Source organism: Melanotaenia boesemani, chromosome 7 (genome assembly GCF_017639745.1).
Source record: "Melanotaenia boesemani isolate fMelBoe1 chromosome 7, fMelBoe1.pri, whole genome shotgun sequence".
Taxonomy (NCBI): Eukaryota; Metazoa; Chordata; class Actinopteri; order Atheriniformes; family Melanotaeniidae; genus Melanotaenia; species Melanotaenia boesemani.
Window position 1 is genome coordinate 17,748,396 of NC_055688.1, and position 18,536 is coordinate 17,766,931.

The 18,536-nt window shown below is 37.1% G+C and overlaps 1 protein-coding gene across 4 annotated transcripts; it reads left to right on the forward strand.

Annotated features, from left to right (window-relative positions):
- The first annotated feature begins 3,074 nt into the window (after window positions 1-3,074).
- On the forward strand, window positions 3,075-12,682 carry LOC121642598 (cytokine-dependent hematopoietic cell linker). Of its 4 annotated transcripts, none has more exons than XM_041989359.1 (17): window positions 3,076-3,205; window positions 5,685-5,729; window positions 7,281-7,431; window positions 8,372-8,424; window positions 9,642-9,690; window positions 10,273-10,302; window positions 10,407-10,441; window positions 10,539-10,549; window positions 10,637-10,714; window positions 10,972-10,993; window positions 11,074-11,098; window positions 11,187-11,271; window positions 11,351-11,367; window positions 11,440-11,531; window positions 11,629-11,706; window positions 12,044-12,199; window positions 12,281-12,682. In XM_041989359.1, the coding sequence occupies exons 2-17, from the start codon at window positions 5,727-5,729 to the stop codon at window positions 12,431-12,433; spliced, it is 1,038 nt and encodes a 345-aa protein (XP_041845293.1). In that variant the 5' UTR covers window positions 3,076-3,205; window positions 5,685-5,726; the 3' UTR covers window positions 12,434-12,682. The 4 variants fall into 4 exon arrangements, with proteins under 4 accessions (XP_041845290.1, XP_041845293.1, XP_041845292.1 ...); XM_041989358.1 differs by having other exon boundaries at window positions 3,077-3,205; window positions 10,273-10,323; XM_041989356.1 differs by lacking the exon at window positions 10,407-10,441 and having other exon boundaries at window positions 3,075-3,205; window positions 10,273-10,406.
- The last annotated feature ends 5,854 nt before the right edge of the window (window positions 12,683-18,536 follow it).

Genomic DNA, 18,536 nt, shown 5'->3' on the forward strand with positions numbered 1-18,536 from the left:
CAGTGTGAGAGTTTGATTCTGACCTCCACATGTGGACTTTGCTTCCTCTTAAAAGTGATGACACTTGTAATAGTGGTTCTCTGGGGAGTTGTTTTTAAACAGTCTGAAAAGTTGTGTAAATGGAAACAAATAATGTATTTGTGACAATCCCAGATTTTGCTTTGAGACTAAGTTGAAATATAATAACTCATAAATTAATAGCAAATGTTTATTAGACAATTAATTATATACAAAGATATAATTTATCAGTTTGCAAAAGTTGCATACCAGTAGTCAGTCTGTCATATTAGGTAATTTCTCAAGAGGAAATGTCAGCTCTCAGTTACTGTCACTTTGTGGTTATTCTATGTAGAGGGTACCGATACATCCCACCTCTGTGGTTTATCGTTCTAATCACATGCATCCTTCCTGTGGAGCTGGGAATTGAACATCTTAACTTTTACCATCTATAAGTGCATGAAGAACTTAGCTTATTTTAATCTATGAAAAACACGAAAGAAAAAAAAAAAGTTTTATTCATCACATACACAAACTTTACTTATATGCAACCTCTGTAAACCTCAGCCCCCAGAGGGGGACTCTGTATCTTGTTTCTTCATGACAGGTCCAGGACAGAGTGGCAAATTTTTGGGGCCTATTGGGACAAAAGCAACGGGGGTGGGAGAGGACAAAGGATGGGCTGCCAGATTGACAGACTGATTAAGCTTTCACGGGGGGCCAAGGTGTAGAAATGATCAGGGAGCTGGCGTTTGTGGCTCAAAAGATAAGCATCAGTAAGAATATGAGAGGCTAGATGGTAATCTTTTACAGGAAGTCGGGCTATACCATTGCAGAAGAAACCACAGGAGAGAGGCTGACCTTGTGCTGTGTTACACTGTTTTTTTTTTTTTTTTTTTTAAAGAGGCCTGGCTACCCACTGCCGACAGGAAGATGCCCTGTCATATCATTTCTCTTTCCCTAAGACAAAGAATAAACAACTAGTCTGTTTCTCTGATTGTCAGTTGGACTTTACTGCAGAGCTGCATAAAAACCAAAGTAAGTATTTTTGTTGCACATGTAACCCCAACAATATAGTTAAGAATATTTTAGTTAAAATGCATCTTAAGACAAAAGGATTTTTCTTTTACACAAATTAGTAGCTAACTGCTTATCTAATATGTGTGGAGTATTAACTGATCCAGGAAGGGGAACTGGAACTGAGTCGAGGTCTGCTATGATTCAGCCTCTGAAAGGGGATCCTTGCTAGATAAAAGCAACAACATCCCTGTTTATTTTTGTAGTTCAAAGTCAACTGGCTAACATTATGCTCTCCAAGTCAAATTCTGTGAAATGTTGCATAAATCAGTCTCAAAAATCCTGTTCTGGGATATCCTCCTGACTACCAGTAGTTCAAATTTGTCCTCTGTGGGGGACATTTGTAAACTTGTAAATTTGTGAATATCTCCCACCCACTGCATTCTACTGAGTTAACTCCTTTTGCTATCTACAGAGGACGTTTAGGGCTTTTCAATGATACCAAATGTGAAGGGGTGGGGCTTTGGTACCTTTTGGCAACAAAAAAAATGTGATTGGACAGTATTTTTTTTTCCTGGTAGTCAAGAGGATATTTTAGTTCATGTGTGCAAGCACAAAAATATCCATACACAGTAAGACAGTCTTGTGTCGTTTCGTCAAACGCTCTCAAAACAATGTATTACAATTTAAAAAGGCAGAAAAGTTCGCATCATCCTCTTTTCCTCATTTAATTTGACTTCGAGAGTCAAATTAAGACCTGAGATAATCACTTTAGGTCTCAATTAAGAGGAACAGCTTGTACTGTCAGTATGTTATTGTGACCAATAAAACGGTCCAATGCAGTAATAAATATGAAGTCTTCCATCAAATACGCCAGAAATTTTCTTTAAATGTGTGGTATTTGTACAGAAAGTTTCCTCAATTTAAAAAAAAAAGTCCCAGTAGGCCAAATCTTTTGAAGAATAAGAGAATGGTGCTTTTAATTAAAACATCACTCTGAAAAACCCAGATTTGCTCAAGGTTTTAAGAAACAATGAGCAATGTTCAGCCTTTTAACTGCTGTCAGCATGCCATGCTGGCAGGCAGATGAAAGCCAGCTTCTCAACTCACACTGGAATATCCTCAACACAATTCTTTAGATTTTTCTGCCTCTTTTTTGGTTATTAAATAAATATCAATGCTTTTGTGTAACATGTACATGCTTGTACAGTTACACTTGCACATTTTAAATCATTGTTTTAACAGCAAGGTGTCCTTGAGTGTTGTGAAAGGTGCCCTGAAGTATAATTCATTCTTAATATTATCATTATTGCTAATAAATGTTTCTAAGAGTCTGAATTTTGGTTTATGTGTCAACCAGAACAGGAGATACGTCAAAGATGCTTAAGGTTTCATTTAAAAAGTTAATTTTAGCACTTAAATGAACCAACAGAAGATGCTTTATTATTGGGTGTTTGATCTATAAAATCAAGATATTACATTCTGCATTACTTTCAAAGGTTAAGGTTGAACCAAACATTGTTCCTAATTTAAATTTGGTTTCAGCTTCTTGCTCGATACAGAAGAGAAGCTAGATGATGATGAAAAGAGTAAATGTCACCATGCCTCCTTTTGCACTTAGCAGTGCACCTTAAAATGTCAATATGTTCCTGCTCATACTAACAGAAATTTCCATCATAGAGGCAGAAGCACTTTTTTTTCCACGCAGTTGTTTGATGGAAATCCTTTCACACAAGCGGTGACGATAATGCATGACAAAAGCTTAGCACAGGACATTTTTGACTTATTATAAAGAAGAATACTGCCACAAATGTCAGAGAGAAGTGCGAATATTTCAAATGATGCTTCAAAAATATTTTGTTCACTCTCTGAACTTCCTTTATAAAGATCAATAAGATCAAACAAAGAATGCAGAGGATGAAGTGCTCTGCAAACACTATCTCTTACTGTGTAAAACGGTAAAGACCTGAAATCATAGGCCAGTTATTCACCACACAGGAAGTTATTTTGGGTTACTGCAGTGGGCTGTTCAACTTCAATATACCTAAAGACGTTTGAGTGTTTCTGTATGTATATGAGAGAGAAACACTGCATCCTGTTTCTCTCTGCAACCATTTACATACCAGAGTGGCAGAGTTTGCTGGATAGCCACTGACGCAGGTGTGATTTCTGTCTTCAGTCTTCAGAAAAAGTAGGTAATCATTAGATCTTTTCTTAACCAACATATTTGTTTTTCTGAGAACAGAAGCTAAAGTAAGACAGTAAGTAGAGATGAGAGAGTGTTATTTGTGATTTGAAAATGAGGTAAAAAACCTGAATTTCTTGTTAAAATTGGAAATCTTTAACTCTTTACATCTGTCAGTGCTAATAATTCTATGTACAGTGTGTCCTACGTAGTCCTAACAGTGTTTGTTTCAGACTCAGTCTTTACTCGCTTTCTGCAGCTTAGACTCTTTGATGCTTCTAGCAAAGTCAGGTCACAAATCCTTAAGAGGTCTGGAGGTTTTAGAAGATGCAAATCCTCCGCACTCATTTCATTTGGCTGGATTTCATTTTCCAGACTTAACTCCTCAAGAGCAGACACAAACTTCAAGTATCTAATCGCCTTCCTTTTCATACAACTCATTTTCAGCCCATTTTGCAATGGCCCAGTAAGCTCTGTAAAGTATCCAGACAGCTCCACTGAGTGTTACCACAGTGCCAAATCCAATACTGAGACTGAGGCTTATGGGACAGTAAGTTGGTGGCCTGTAATGTGTGCTGGCAATTTCACAATCACAGGGCCTTGCTAAAATATCTTAATTTCTATTTTGGGGACATTTTTTCTTCCTGCTTCCTGTTTTGTTTTCCATCACAGCCAAATGGATTCAAAGATCAGATTGAAAACAGACTCTTTGCAACAAAGACCTGCATCTCTAAAGAGACTGTAAAAGCAGCTACAATTTTCCTTCGCTCAAGTTGTTTTATTTTAGTTCATTGGATTTGAAGTCTTTAATAAAATGCCTTTTTCTGAGTTAATCAAGGACTTGAGCTAATGACCGTTGAAGGATCAGGTGGAGCCCTAGTTAAAGGTGTTCATATTTTAAACTTAAAAATGAATAATTTATCTTTTCAGTTATAAATTCAACTGTCAGCTGACTCATTTTTAGATAAATATTGCAAATAGAAAGGAATTAAGCTCACTTCCTATACATTCAAAATAAATTTTCAAATAAAAACATGACTAATTCTGAAGACAAAAATGCATTATGTATTTCAAGGTCAAATAATTGGCAGAAAACTTTTCTATGATGTCTTTATCATATATGACTGTATTCCTAAAAATATTTTAGTCAACTTTGTTTCACTACTTAGTTACCATTTAACCCATAAAGGCCCGACCCATGAACAAATGGCAAGAAAAGTCCATTTTTTTTAATATCAGGTCTTTATTTGGCCCTTTAACAAAATGTAACAAAAAAATACCATTTATTACCATGTGATAGTTTAAAAATATTATAATGTGGTTTCCTACTTCTGGGTATCTATTAGGGTAAAAAGACAAGTATCAGATTGTGTTCAACAGGATTTTAAGCAACGTTTATACCATAAATTGAAGCAAAATGTCTCAATCTGTATGTGATAAATATGTCACGTCGAGCTCTCATGGCTTAAGAGAATATTCTGTTATCATACCTTCTTTTATGACTATCTGGCCTGGTTTGAGCACATTTTCACGCAGTGAAGTTTCCAAATCCTATTGATTGTGTTCTGAGGCACATGTATGACATAAATATATTCCAAGTATTAAGCGATTGCTGAGGGCAGCTCCACATTGTTTGCTGTTATTGCCAATATAATTTATCAAAGTACAACCACTATCCTCTTTTACTGGTGTTAAATGGTCCTGATGAACAGCAGCTGAAGCAGGAATTTTGTGGTGGACGCAGACTGGACGATGGCACTACAGACATCACACGTCTAAATGTGTTCTGATTAACTTTGACATAAAGATGACACGATTGAACGCTACGGTTCAATAGAGAAGAATCAAATAGTTAAACTGTAAAATCTTTTAGTTTTTGAACATTAGTTACCATAAGAAACTGGCTATACCAGACAAAATAGTACTGTAAAACATGGCTAAACCTAAACTTAACTTATATGTTTTGTTTTTTTTCTTTTTTTTTCATTCAAAAGTTGAAAAACTCATGTCGAACATTAAATTAATACAAGTTAATGTAAACGGAACTAAAATAATTAACACCTAGTAATGTTCTCCATCACTTTCAACATCAAATTCCCATTAGGATACTATATTATTATATTATATATTAGAATACTAAACAAACTTTAAATAAAAACAAAATCCTCAAAATCCAATTTTACAAGGAAGTGCTTCAATCAGATATGAAATAATACACATCTTATGCTGAAAATAACAAATAATAAAAAATTAACATCAGATATAATTAATTTATCCAAAATGTTAAACAAATGTATTTAGACTCAAAAGTAAAGGAGTGAAAACCAGCTAAATCAGTACAAGGACATAAACAGTTGCTTGTTTGGTATCAACCCATGTCAAACTGTGGAGGAAGAAAAATCCAAGGGCAAACTGTGTTGGAAGGACACATTCTTTAGCAGACCACCCAGATGATGATGTTTTTCTTTTCTTTTTCACTCCCTAGTTAACAGCAGAGAGAAAGAACAGCAACGAGTCCGCTGTGATAATGGTGAGTTATGGTGCTTGTTTCCATATGTGTTTTCCCACACTGGTTCCACACGAATGTTCCCAGGGGAAGTCTACAGTGTTCCCACCCCCCTTTTAATTACATTTTGGCACAATGATAAAGGATGCTGTTGTGTTTTGTCTTTGTTTAGGCTCTGAAATCACAAGGATTCTTCTCTATGTGATTTTTCTGTAATTTAGAGCAGTTGTTTTTGGATGAAGTGAGGCATTTTATTCCGTCTCATTAATTACTTCTCATATTAATTACAAGCAGATTAGATTAATATGCAGTTTGGTCACTTTATAGAAACTGCAAGTTTTTAAGGCTTTAAAAGGTTTTACAAAAAAAAAAAAAAAAAATATCTAAGTTTTTTTTTTTTTTGGTTTGTTTTATTTTTTCTAAATGCTAATGCACATTGTGCATATGAAGCTGGCATTTTACTGTACACATTGCTGACAATGAAACTGTTTACTTTGTGTTCGGGGAAACCTTCAGCTACTTTTTGTGAGGTACTTTCGCAACATCATTAACTTTTGCTTCTTGGAAATAAATAAGCCCTTAGATTAATTTTTCTAAATCACATATAATGTATATTTACTCATTTATAGGTATTTTTCTTGAACTTGGTTACACATTTCACTTACATTTGATATTATATTTTAAGTAAGTAATGATGGTTCACTGAGTTAATGTCTATCATCCTTCTTGTAAAATTTACCAGTGTCTATGATCTATATTTAATAAAAATCAAGTATCAATTGTTTTATCATTATAGCATGTAAAACTCTATAAGGTGCTTAAATCTTAATGAGATAGTGTTATCTTCGCAGTTTTAGGGGGTTTGATGCAGTCTTAGTGAACTGTCTTTCCCCGGCGACAATGCTGTATTTGGCTGCACCATTACGAACAATAAAAATAAAAAAAAAGCTGGTCATCTTTGAATGGTTTATTTGGTGGGTTGAATATTTCATTTCCCTAAAGCTGACATTGCACCTGCTTGATACAAACGTGGGGGATAAAAGTCTGCTTGTATTCATTATTACAAACAAACCTGTTCTGATGAGAAGCAGAACAATTTTAAACTAAATGAGAGAAGCTGGTTTGATTGTGCATGATGAATGCAACCTGATTATGAATCCATCATCATCACACCCATTTGTCCGGCTACACCGCAGGTGCTCTTTAGCAGACAGTTTGAGCCATACGCCGTTATCACAGAGTTTGACAGTGTTGGTTATTTAACATAGTGTCACAGTCTTGTGTCGATCTTGTTGTTAGCAAGACTGCAAGAAATAAAGTTTTAAAAACGAAACACCATGGGGGATGAGCAGGTGGTTATGTTGCAACGCTTCATAATAACTTCCTGTGCTTATCAGTATATGCACACTCATTCAGAATCCAACACAAGCTGGCTGCTCAGAATATATTTCTGTATATTGGCTTATGTAAAGAGGAGGAAGAAGCAAGAGTATCAGGAGACTGCAGGCTAAACAAATCTGTTTATTTTAAGTGTATAACGTGCAGCATGAAGATGGTGCAATTTTCTCTTCACAGGACTTCAGGGTAGACAGAAACAGAACTCAAGTATGTGGCAGCTATAACAATGTGGAGGAGTCTGAGTACGCTGTGGTGGATGACCAGGAGGAAGTGTTCAATGTGCACATACATCCTGCGAGGCCCATACACGATGAAAGAGAGTATGCAGGTATAAACAGTGACATACACTTTCCTGTTTTGGTTATTCCTCTTTAGGTAATTTATATTTTACTATTTATTGTTAGAGTGTACTTTCTGTGAATGATTAATCCTTGTTTGTTTTGTTTTTTAATTACATTTTATTGAAGATACATACTGTTTATGATACACAAAAATTACTCTCCTGGTTCAAATGAGATTAGGTAATAACCTCAATCAATCGTAGGAGTGAGTTACAACTTTGTTGCATATCAGTGAACCTGATAACCAATCAATACTCCTTTAAAGCAAAAAAAAAAATAGAACATATACATTTAATTGTTTTCTAAATCAAATGTAATTTCTAACATCCAAAACCATAAGAACAAAATTCTAAGTTCCAAATTTGTTCTTACTTTCACTTATTTTACTTCAGCTCATTGAGACTGTGCTTCACATTCTTACAGGGCAAAGTTTCAAAAGCTCCAGTGAGTATAACTGCAGCGAAACTGAATAAAGTGTAGGCCAAAGAATAGAAAAGTAGAATGAAAGCAGCATGGATGTGAGTCAGAGCTCATGCTGAGTGAGCAAGATCTGCTAGTGGGTCTCCAGGGCCATCTGTTGGCTGCGTCACATTGTGGGAGATTACAATTATCCAGGAGCAAAGAAGGAAGAGGGGTAGCAAGAACAGAGTCCTTTTACTCTTCTGCAGGGATGTAGCCCACAGCCAGGGGCCTCACAGCTGCATGTCTCCTACTACATACTGAATGTGGCTTTTAAATGTTCACACTTGGAGTATTTTCACTCTGTAATCAATACAGTCTGTTACAGCAGCGTGCTACTGGGATTGGCATCAACCAAGTTACAAAAATGATGCAAACTCAGAGTGCTTAAAATTTAATTCTACTGAAACTAATACAACGACCGCCATTGATAAAAGAATTGTGATCATTGTGTCATTTATTTTTAAGACAGGGATCTTCCAAGATCATTGTCTGGACAGCGCCTTTCACTGGTTTCAACTGTAAGCTTTCCAGTTTTATTTTGTTATTCTTTTTTATTAAATTAGGTGAATTGCCACTGAAATACAATCTCCATATAAAAAAAAAGTTGGTACAATCTGTAAAATGTCAATAAAACAATGCAAAATCTCATAAAAACATGTTACATTCACAATAGAACACAAAATAACATCAAATGTGGAAAGTGAGACATTTTATTATTACATGAAAAATATTAGCTCATAAGTCTGATGGTAGTGGCATGTTTTACAAAGTTCAGATGGGGACAACAAAGGGTGAAAAAAGTAAGTGCACCAAAAAGAAACAGCTGGATGAAAATGTTTAAAATTATTAGTGTTAATTGGCAACAGACCAATGATGTGATTGGCCACAAAAAATAAATATAATTAAAAAAAAGCTTAGCGATACAGAGCCTCTCGGCTATAAATCTGGGTAGAGGTTCAGCAATCCAAAAAAAACATCAACTGTGGAACAATTTCAGGATGATATAAAATCATGAAATGTGAATATTCCTAAAGTAAAAGACAGTATCAGAATATTCAGGTAATCTAAAAACATTTCTCTACGTAAGGAATATAGGCTAAAATTAATATTTTATGCTAATAACTTCATGCAGAACAGCATTGAAAACAGGCATGATGCACAACATGGACCGATACCTCTGTCAGAAATCAGTGCTTGTGAGCACCGCTTACCGTGCCACCAACAAATGCAAGTTAAAGCTCTGTCATACAAAGAATAAGCCATGTGAGCACGTGATCCAAAAACTGCCATCTTTTCCGGGATGAAGATCATTTTAATTGGACTAAAACAAAATTCTTTTTGGAAATGACAGACATTGTATTCTCCAAACTATAGAAAGAGGGACCGTGCAGCTTATATAGTTGCAGTGGAATTGGGAACCTGCACATCTGAAAAGGCACCATCAATGTTGAAAAGATGTATATACAGACATTAAAGCAACATATGCTCCCATCTAGGCAATGTTTCATTCTACTTTCCTGAGATATGTTGTTGTCATCAAAATGAACTAATAGTTTTCATGGAATTGTAAAACATTCATTTTCAGCATTTAATAAGAAAAAAAATTATAAGATTTACAAATCATTGCAATCTGTTTATATTCACATTTGACAGAATACCAGCTTTTTTGGGAGGGGGGGATTGGGGTTGCATGTACTACTGATGATATGCTTTGCTCCACTTTCCTACTAATCAGGTCAGCATCCATCCTGCATGTCTGCCCAGAGAGATCCCACAAACAACAGGTAAATGTAAATTCTCAGTGTTGTATTGAACAAGGTTAAAGTAAGCAGAAACCTAAAGATTTATAGTTATTTAAACAAGAATAGTTGTCTAAGCACATAATCTGAGGCTTTACTATCCGCTGGTCTGGTTTTTAACACAAGCTTCAATAATTCAAGATTCATAATTAAATTAAATTAAATTAAATTAAATTAAATTAAATTAAATTAAATTAAATTAAATTAAATTAAATTAAATTAAAAATATGTCATTTATCCCAGAGGGAAATTGCTAATTAAATCAAGTGGCTCTGAATATTTCAGAAACTAATAATTTCTATTGTGTACAGTCAGAAAGCAGAAATGTGCTGAACATGAAGCCCAGAACTTTTACATCTATTTCAATTGTTGCTCAACATCTAAGAGGATTTAAGAGATGAGATAATAATATATTTAATATTTATCTGGTGGCCTGAAGTTACTCCAAATCAACTTCAGCTTTACACTGGATACAATGGAAATATCTCCCTAAAAAACAAATTGCTCAAAGCTGCTTCAGTGTCTAAACAATGTTTTTCCACCTTTGTTTCTGGTTTTTAAACACAGGACCGGCTGTAAACAGAGACCTGAAGCCAGGCAAGCAGAAGACTAAATTAAGTAATGCAACTGAACAGATGAAGTCTGATTTTGTCAGTCAGGATTGTAATAACAGCCCGAATACTCACAAGCTGCATTTTCAGGTAAAAAGCTCCCACCTGTGCCGCCAGAAGAGCAGGTAAACACCTGTGCCACATGCTATTTTTATTACTACAAATTGTGTTGATTACAACTCACTAATTACATGATCCTTTTTTTCATATCTAATATCCCAGCCCTCACACAGGTAATGATCCTAGTTCATGTTCATAGAACTTGTCACTGACTTTAAATGAAATATGAATGGACTGATGGCTTAAATCTGCTTGATCAGGCACTCAACATCCCCTTTTATCTTGGAGTTAACCAATCACATTGCTGAAGTGGCCCTACATGAACCCTACAAGAAAGAGTGAGTACAGTTTTACTGTTTACTCCCAGTGAATCGTGTATGCTGTTTTATTTTATGGGAGTCGACCATGACCCTGAGTGACTCTTTCCTCCATTGACTGATAACTGTATAGAACAGTTTATACTATATAGCAATATCGCCATCTGCTGGTTGAGAGAAACATCACAGAGAGCGCTGTTTCCTTACTAATAGTGCACAAAGTCAAGTAACTTGAAGATTTTTCCTTTCTTTTTTTTTCTATTTTTTTGTTTCTGCAGACAGCTGAGGAAAACTGAAAAAGTAAGTAGTCAAACATGCATTGTTAACTGTTAACTGTTTGACTAAAAATAACTTTCACAACTATTGTTTTGTCTTGTCAGGGAAACTTCGATTCACATATCAAAGGTATAGGTTGAAAAATGAATTTGATAAATAATGAATGCAACATCTGAGGGAAATGCCACTACTTTAATAATGTTGAATGTGTTTTAAGGTCCACACAACACTCAAAATGCTTCAGCTCATCTAACCAATCAAAGGCATTCTTTGGATTTGGAGACTCATGACTTAGACAAAAGGTGTGGTATGCAGTCCCCAGGGTCATCTGGACAGTTATGTCATAAAGCATGTTACATGTGCTTTTCTCTCTTTATTTAGGTCACATCAAAGTCTAGGTAAGCATGTCAGTAATCATCATTATCAAATTACTAAATCATCAAATACTACAACAATACATGTATCTTAAGAGAGAGTGCCGTCGAGACGCCATCACCATGAGTGGCCTCAAACTAGAGAAGACATAGACCAGCATGACTTTGTTCCAATGGAAAAGCCTCAGGTAAAACAACTGCTGCTTATTAAAACAATTACCACTAAAATCATAAATGATACCTAATTGTTGAATTGATTATTGCTTACTAAATTCTTTTTTGTAGACCTACTGTGAGGAAGACTGGTATGTTGGCGCTTGTAAACGTACAGATGCTGAGCATGCCTTACATCTGGTAAACAAGGTATTTCATCAGGAAATGAGTTTAAAATTGACCTCACCATGTCTAACGCTTTGGGTAGGCATTTTGGAAAACATACATTAATTTTCTAGCTAAATGAGAGCATCACTACTATCTTCATATATATAAAAAAAAAAACAGCTTAGCTCAGTTTGAAAACTAAAAACACTTGAAAAAGGCTCAAAAGACAAAAAATAAAAATAAATAAAAAATCCCCCCCAATATTGCCTCAAAGGCATACCATTAAGCACATTATATTTCACTTGTGTTATGATTGTGTCAGGAAGAGTTCAACTAAACTGTACTTTTTACCATTTCTATTTCTTACTCCTAATATTAGGACGGGGCCTTTTTGGTTCGAGACTGCTCTTCCTGCACTGACAGTGAACCCTTGGTGCTGGTTGTTTATCATGAAAAGAAAGTTTATAATGTAAAAATTCGGTTCATTGAGAGCACCAGCAAGTATGCACTGGGAACAGGACAACGATCAAATGATGTAAGCAACCTGTTACCATAAAGACAAGTATGACAAACAACCTCTTACATTTTCTTTAACTTGCATCTTGTTTCTCCTCAGATGTTTGACTCTGTGGCAGACATCGTCAAGTTCCACTCCATATTCCCAATAATATTCATCAGCGGGAGAAGTATGCCTGGAAAATTATTCCCAGAAAACTGTGTTCTGACATGTCCAATAACAAAAATGGATGTTAACCGGCTACTAAAGTAACATCTGCACCTTCCAGGAAAGATCATCTGAAATTGATTGAAATCCATCCAATTCTTCCTATACAGAAAAAGTATGCACTAAAAGTATGTTGAAAAAAGAAAAGAGAAAGAATGTGTACAAATTTTGTTTGATAGTAAATTTCATTTAATCTCCAGCTAATGTCAGAAGAAATTTGACATTAGCTGTACCAGTGATCTAATACACAGAGATGTAAAATAAATAAATAAATAAATAAATAAATAAAACATGTATGGACACCGAGAACATTTGTTAGTTACCACTTAATAAATACACTTACAAACAGCAGTGGTGGGCATACCACAATATAAAATGTTTTATTTTGGTCTGATATCAAAATGTGAACAGGATGATGAAGAGGACTGTTAACATCATTGAACCAGTGGTGAGTTTTTCTCTGGGCGATGTGGGTAAGCACCCAGGGCGTAGGTAATCTATGAAGGGGCGTACCCTGCACGAGAGGAATTTGTTTTTATATCTGTAAAATAGTGCATGAGACCAGAACAAAAGGTTTGGGCGCTCCCTTTTCTGTGGAGGCACCTTGGTGCTGTTGCTGCAGTCTGTGTTTGTTGGAAGAAATTCAAGGGGAAGGGGGGATCTCAGGTGACAAGCCACATTGCAGTTAAGGTCTATTTACAAACTGCTGCCAAATAAATTGTATTTCAATGAAGTTTTGGGATTTTATTTAACACCTGTGAACCCGCAAAATGCGGGTTAAAAATCTATTTGGCAGGTAGAAATAAAAACTTAGAGTCATTTTAGCAGGTGATGAATGAGTGGTGAGTCTTTCAAGAGACAAGAGAGTGTTAGGGGGAGAGTGTTATGGACGCTGATCATTGCTGACACCTGAGGCTCGTCACTCATGCAAATGTCCGCCCCTGATTACCTGTTTGGAGTGGCTAGAGCAGTCACACCTTCGTCTCCTCCCCTCTGGTTGGCTCATCACTCGACCATTCACAACTCCAGCCACCGTCCACCAGGAAATACTGCTGCTGTGATCATTCAGGAGGATGAAGCTCTCACGGTTTCTCCCTCAGCTTGGCAGACTTGTGGTGTCTAGCGATTGTGTGTTTTCTGTGTCTAGTTGTGGCAACTTGAGTAGTCTGTAGACTTTGAATTAGTGATTTCAGCAGGATTAAACCTGTCTGTGTTCTCTTTGTTCTAGAATAAGGAGTAATCTCGGTTTTGGTTGGTCTCAGCTCGTTTGGCTGCTCTTTAAGTTATTTTTGTTTTCCGGTTTTGACTGAGCTTTTTGTGTAAAAATAGAGTAAAAGTTAGAACATCTTGGGCTAGAGTAGACATTTGTTCTGGGTCTAAGAATACCACTTTTTGTAGTTGGAACTGCTGCCCATTTGTTAGCTAAGTGTAATACCCCAGTTTAAGTTCACCCTTTCCTAGTGTTTTTGTGTTTATCTGGCAGTATTAGGTTAGAACTAACCCTTTTGCATTTTCTTTGAGCAGTTTCGCAAACCCCAACACTCGTTGTGTTGCCACTTGAGCCAGTCTTTGTTTTTGTTCAGTATAATAAACATCCATTTACTTATTTTACCATCTGTCCACCATTTATTTTGTTACACCCTTTCATACCCCCATCCTGGTTCGTAACAGATATGTTGAAATAAATCAAGTGAAATTAAATCAATGAGATTAAAGTTTGGAGTTCCACAAGGTTCAGTGTTGGGACCATTGTTAGTGTCCAGTGTGTTAAAAACAATTCTGTTTGCTGATGACACAAATTTATTTTATTGTGAGGAGTACTCGGAGAAGCTTTTAGATATAGTAAGAATAGAACTTAATAAACTGAAGTGTTGGCTTGTTCTTAATAAGTTAACATTAACGTTTAAATTAAATAAAGTATAAAATATTTGGGAATAAATCTACATACAATAAAATACTCATGGCTCTTACTCTCTTCAGTCTGCAGAGGAATCTCGAGACGCCGCTCAGCTTTCTTCACCAGTGATGTGCAGTTGGCTGTCCAGGAACTTGGTGCTGCACCCTCACTCCACAGCAGCACCATTGATGGTCAGTGGGGGATGTTTCGTGTGGCCTCTTCTGAAGTCCTGAACAATCTCCTTTGTCTTGTTCTAGTTTTTGGTATTTTATTAGGAGATTGTTATTGCTGCACCACGTGGACAGGTGGCTGACCTCCTTCCTGTAGTTTGTCTCAGCATTATTTGAGATGAGACACACCACAGTCGTATCATCTGCAAGCTTTTCTATGTGGTTGGTGCTGAATGTAGGTGTGTAGCTATGGGTCAGTAGAGTGAAGAGCAGGGGACTGAACACACATCCTGCAGGGCTCCTGTGCTCAGTGTGATGGTACTTGAGGTGTTATTGCTGACCCATACTGATTGTGGCCTCTCACTGAGAAACCAGTTGCACAGTGAGGTGTTGAGTCCTAGCTGGGATGATAGTGTTGAATTCCGAACTGAAGTTTATGAATAGCATTCATACATATGAGCCCTTAGTGTCCAGGTGGGTAAGAGCAGGGTGGAGAGCAGCATAGATTGCATCCTCGGTTGACCGGTTAGATCAGTATGCAAACTGGAATGCGTTCAGGGTGCAGGGGAGGCTGGATGTGATGTGAGACATTCAAAACATTTCGTGATGGTGGCAGGTGAGTGTGACAGGGCAATAGTCATTAAAAGAGGTGGGAGTAGGCTTCTTTGGAACAAGTATAATGGTGGTGATTTTGAAGCATGCCGGAACAACAGCCTGGCTCAGAAGTGTTAAAGATGTCCGTAAAGGTGTCTTTGAGCTCTTTTGTGCAATCCTTCAGCACACGTCCAGGAATGTTGTCTGGACCTGGACCTGCAGACAGACAGAACTTGGTCGTGAGGTGGGGGTGGGGTCTTCATTGAGTGTGTGCTTTAAACCAGGCAAAGAAGCCATTGAGGTTGTTCAGCAGAGAGTTGTTACCGTCCCAGACCTGTGGTGAGGCTTTGTAGTCTGTGACTGACTGTATACCCTACCACAGGCTCTGTGTCTTTGGTGTCTTTAAAGTGTCCAGCGATCCTCTTTGTGTAGTCCTGTTTAGCTGTCCGGATACCTCAGGACAGGTTGGCTCTCGCTGTTCTCAGGCCTTCTGCATCCCCAGCTCTAAAGACAGCATTCCTGGCCTTTAGCAGCTTGCTTTTTGAGTTGTGTAGGTCCGAGATGTTGTTTCCTCTGGTTGGGAAATCAACGTGCTGGTGTAGATGTGGGAGGACATTCTGAAGGACCAGTGATGTGATGCTCCCTTACGTGTGTAAATAGCGAAGTCTGTTTCAAACATCAAACATTGTCATCCGCATACTTCCATGCATCTTTTGCGTTTCCATGGTTAAGTCAATTCTTTCACTAATGGGCAGTGCTAAGTTCAGAGTTCACTCCCGCAAGCCAACATCAGTTTCAGATCCCGTTTGGCAGCTTTATTGTACCGCTACAAAGTTGTGTCCAACCACCCAACACATCCTGAACATTTGCATACAGTGTTTTTTCAAAAGCTTGCTCAATTTCTACACTTGTTGTGCTCATCTTCATTCTTCTTCTGCCCCCCCCCCCCCCCCCCCCCCCCCCCCCCCTCCTCCTCCTTTCTGATCCTCTTCTTTTTTTCTGGTTTGTTTATTTTGCTGGTCACATATCAGCCATTCTGCTCAGCACTGTCCCCACGATTTCTCGTGGTATTGCTCTATCTTTTGCATCAAGGGACAGAAAGCTAAGCACCCTAAAACAGACCAAACTGCATGTAACAGACGAGACTAAACTGTCTGTATGTCTACATATCTGTCTTCTGCATTGAGCATAAATGTGACTTTAAAAGTTTTTCATTTCTGCCTGTAGGTCGGTATGAGATGAAGCAGACAGTGGTCAGAAAGTTCTAAAGCAGCGCAAGTGACAGAGCGATAGGTGTCTTTTAAAACATTGTAGCAGTGGTCTAGTGTGTTTGTCCCTGGTGGGACACTTTATATGCTGTCTGCAGTTTGGGAGCTTCTGAGTGAGGTTTGCTTTCTTAAAATCCCCTAGAATTATAAACAGGGACTCTGGCCCACATCTCCATATTCACCCTGAATGTTGAGTCCAGATTACATTTCTTATTCAGTTGGATAATTAAAAAAATATATATATTCTGTATTTTTTTTCCCCATGAATTTAAATACACTAACATGAAAACACTATAATTTGGTTTAAGCATTACATTCTGTCATAAATGCACACATTCAGAGACACACAGGAGTTCCCCTAAGCTGGGGCCACATCACTCACAGCACACAGATAACGTAGACTTGTCTTTTCAAGTCTCCTGCAAACAAAAAAGAGGAACCACCCCTATTGCTACCGTGACAGTCAACTATACGAACTAATATGCTGGCTCTGTCAGGTCATCTTTGATTGGGCAGGAGCCTAGTCAGTCCCCAGCTAGGTAAGATCCCAGACACAAGGGCACATGCTGCAAAATGCTTTAAAAAGAAGTTAACTTTGTAAAATAAATAAATGTGCCAAAAAAAAAAGAAAAAACATGAATAAATCTTGTCCAGTCAGATTGCCCAGCAGCCAACTACTGAGGCCAGTATCCCTTTCCAAAAAGTAGAATAGCTACTTGAAGTTTACTTCAATAAGTATACTTGAATATAAGTACAGCAAGTATACTACGGACTATGTACTTGTAGTTGTACTAGAAAGTATACTAACTTAATATATCTTCTGGCTGAACTGGAACATTTTAAGTTGTTAAAAGTATAAGTCTTTATACTTATAAGGTTATTTTTAAGTTTACAAAAGTACACTTCCAAGTATAAAAGTACACTCATCTACAGTATATATCTACACATTTTAGTTTACTAAAGTATACTTTAAGTATACTTTTATGAACTTAGAATTACTAAAAGTAAACATTTAGGAATGTAAAGAAAATGCAATTGAGCACATATACTATTTACTGTAAACCTTTACCCCTTCCCCTTTCCTAAGTACCTGCACACATGCATACATCTCTCCACAGCCACAGACATTCAAGATTTACACTTTCTTAGACACACACACACACACACACACATACACAGAGAAAGAGAGAGAGAGAGAGAGAGAGAGAGACAGAGAGACTGCACTAGGTGATGCACTTTATTCAGCCTGTAAATATCACTGTCTGCTGCGAATTCTCTCTCATTTTCTGTAAATGTAAATGTTCTTATAGCTTTTATATATTTTTATTTATTTTGTATTTATTTATATGTGCTTGTTATATTTCTATTTTCTTATTTATGTGTGCTTAAGCCGAGAGACTCCAAAATTTCATTAAAATTTCATTTCATCTTGAATCATGAATTGAGTAACCTAATAGCATTGCACTGCTAAATGCAAAGTCGGGTGCTGTTCAAGAATATGAGGCTCAAGTAAATGCAACATCTGTTTCAGTCAGTAAATTAATTTTAATACTACTGGGACAAAGTTTCTTTAAAACCATGTGAGTTCACATGGAGGAGATTCTGTTTATTGCAAGACAAACATTATCTGGTCCCAAAGAGCAGACAGAATGCTTGAGGTGCAATGATGTTTATTGCCAAAGAGAGCAAGGATCAGTTTATCAAATAAAGTTCCACTGAATGAGCTCATAGAATGTTGTCGGGGCAGACAGACATTTCAAGGGGAAGAGATTTCAGGTCTACAGGTTCATGATCAGCGACAGGGATCCTAGGAAAGACCTCTGTAGGACTGTGGGTGCGAGCATGGCTCATTAAAGGGAGATCTGGAGTGTTAATCTGGCAGCTGCAGGATCCAAAACTAAATGGAAAACAACTTCTCTGTAGTATTTTACAAACACACTATTAGGTTGGGCAGATTTAGCAAGACACCTAGATACTGGAAAATACAAGGCCAGATATACCACTGATGAAAGCTCAATTATCTGGTGCCGTATGAAAGAAAAGCTGGGGTAGATAGAGTGCAGAAATGATAAACTGACGAGGTGCAGCTGTGCCTGAGGAAGCTGTCAGAGAGAAACGCAACATGGGGGAAGGGAGAAGAGGAAACAGAAGGGCAGACAACTGAGTCCAGAGACTCATGACACAAAATCTTTACACCTAATGTACCAGCTCTGTGTATT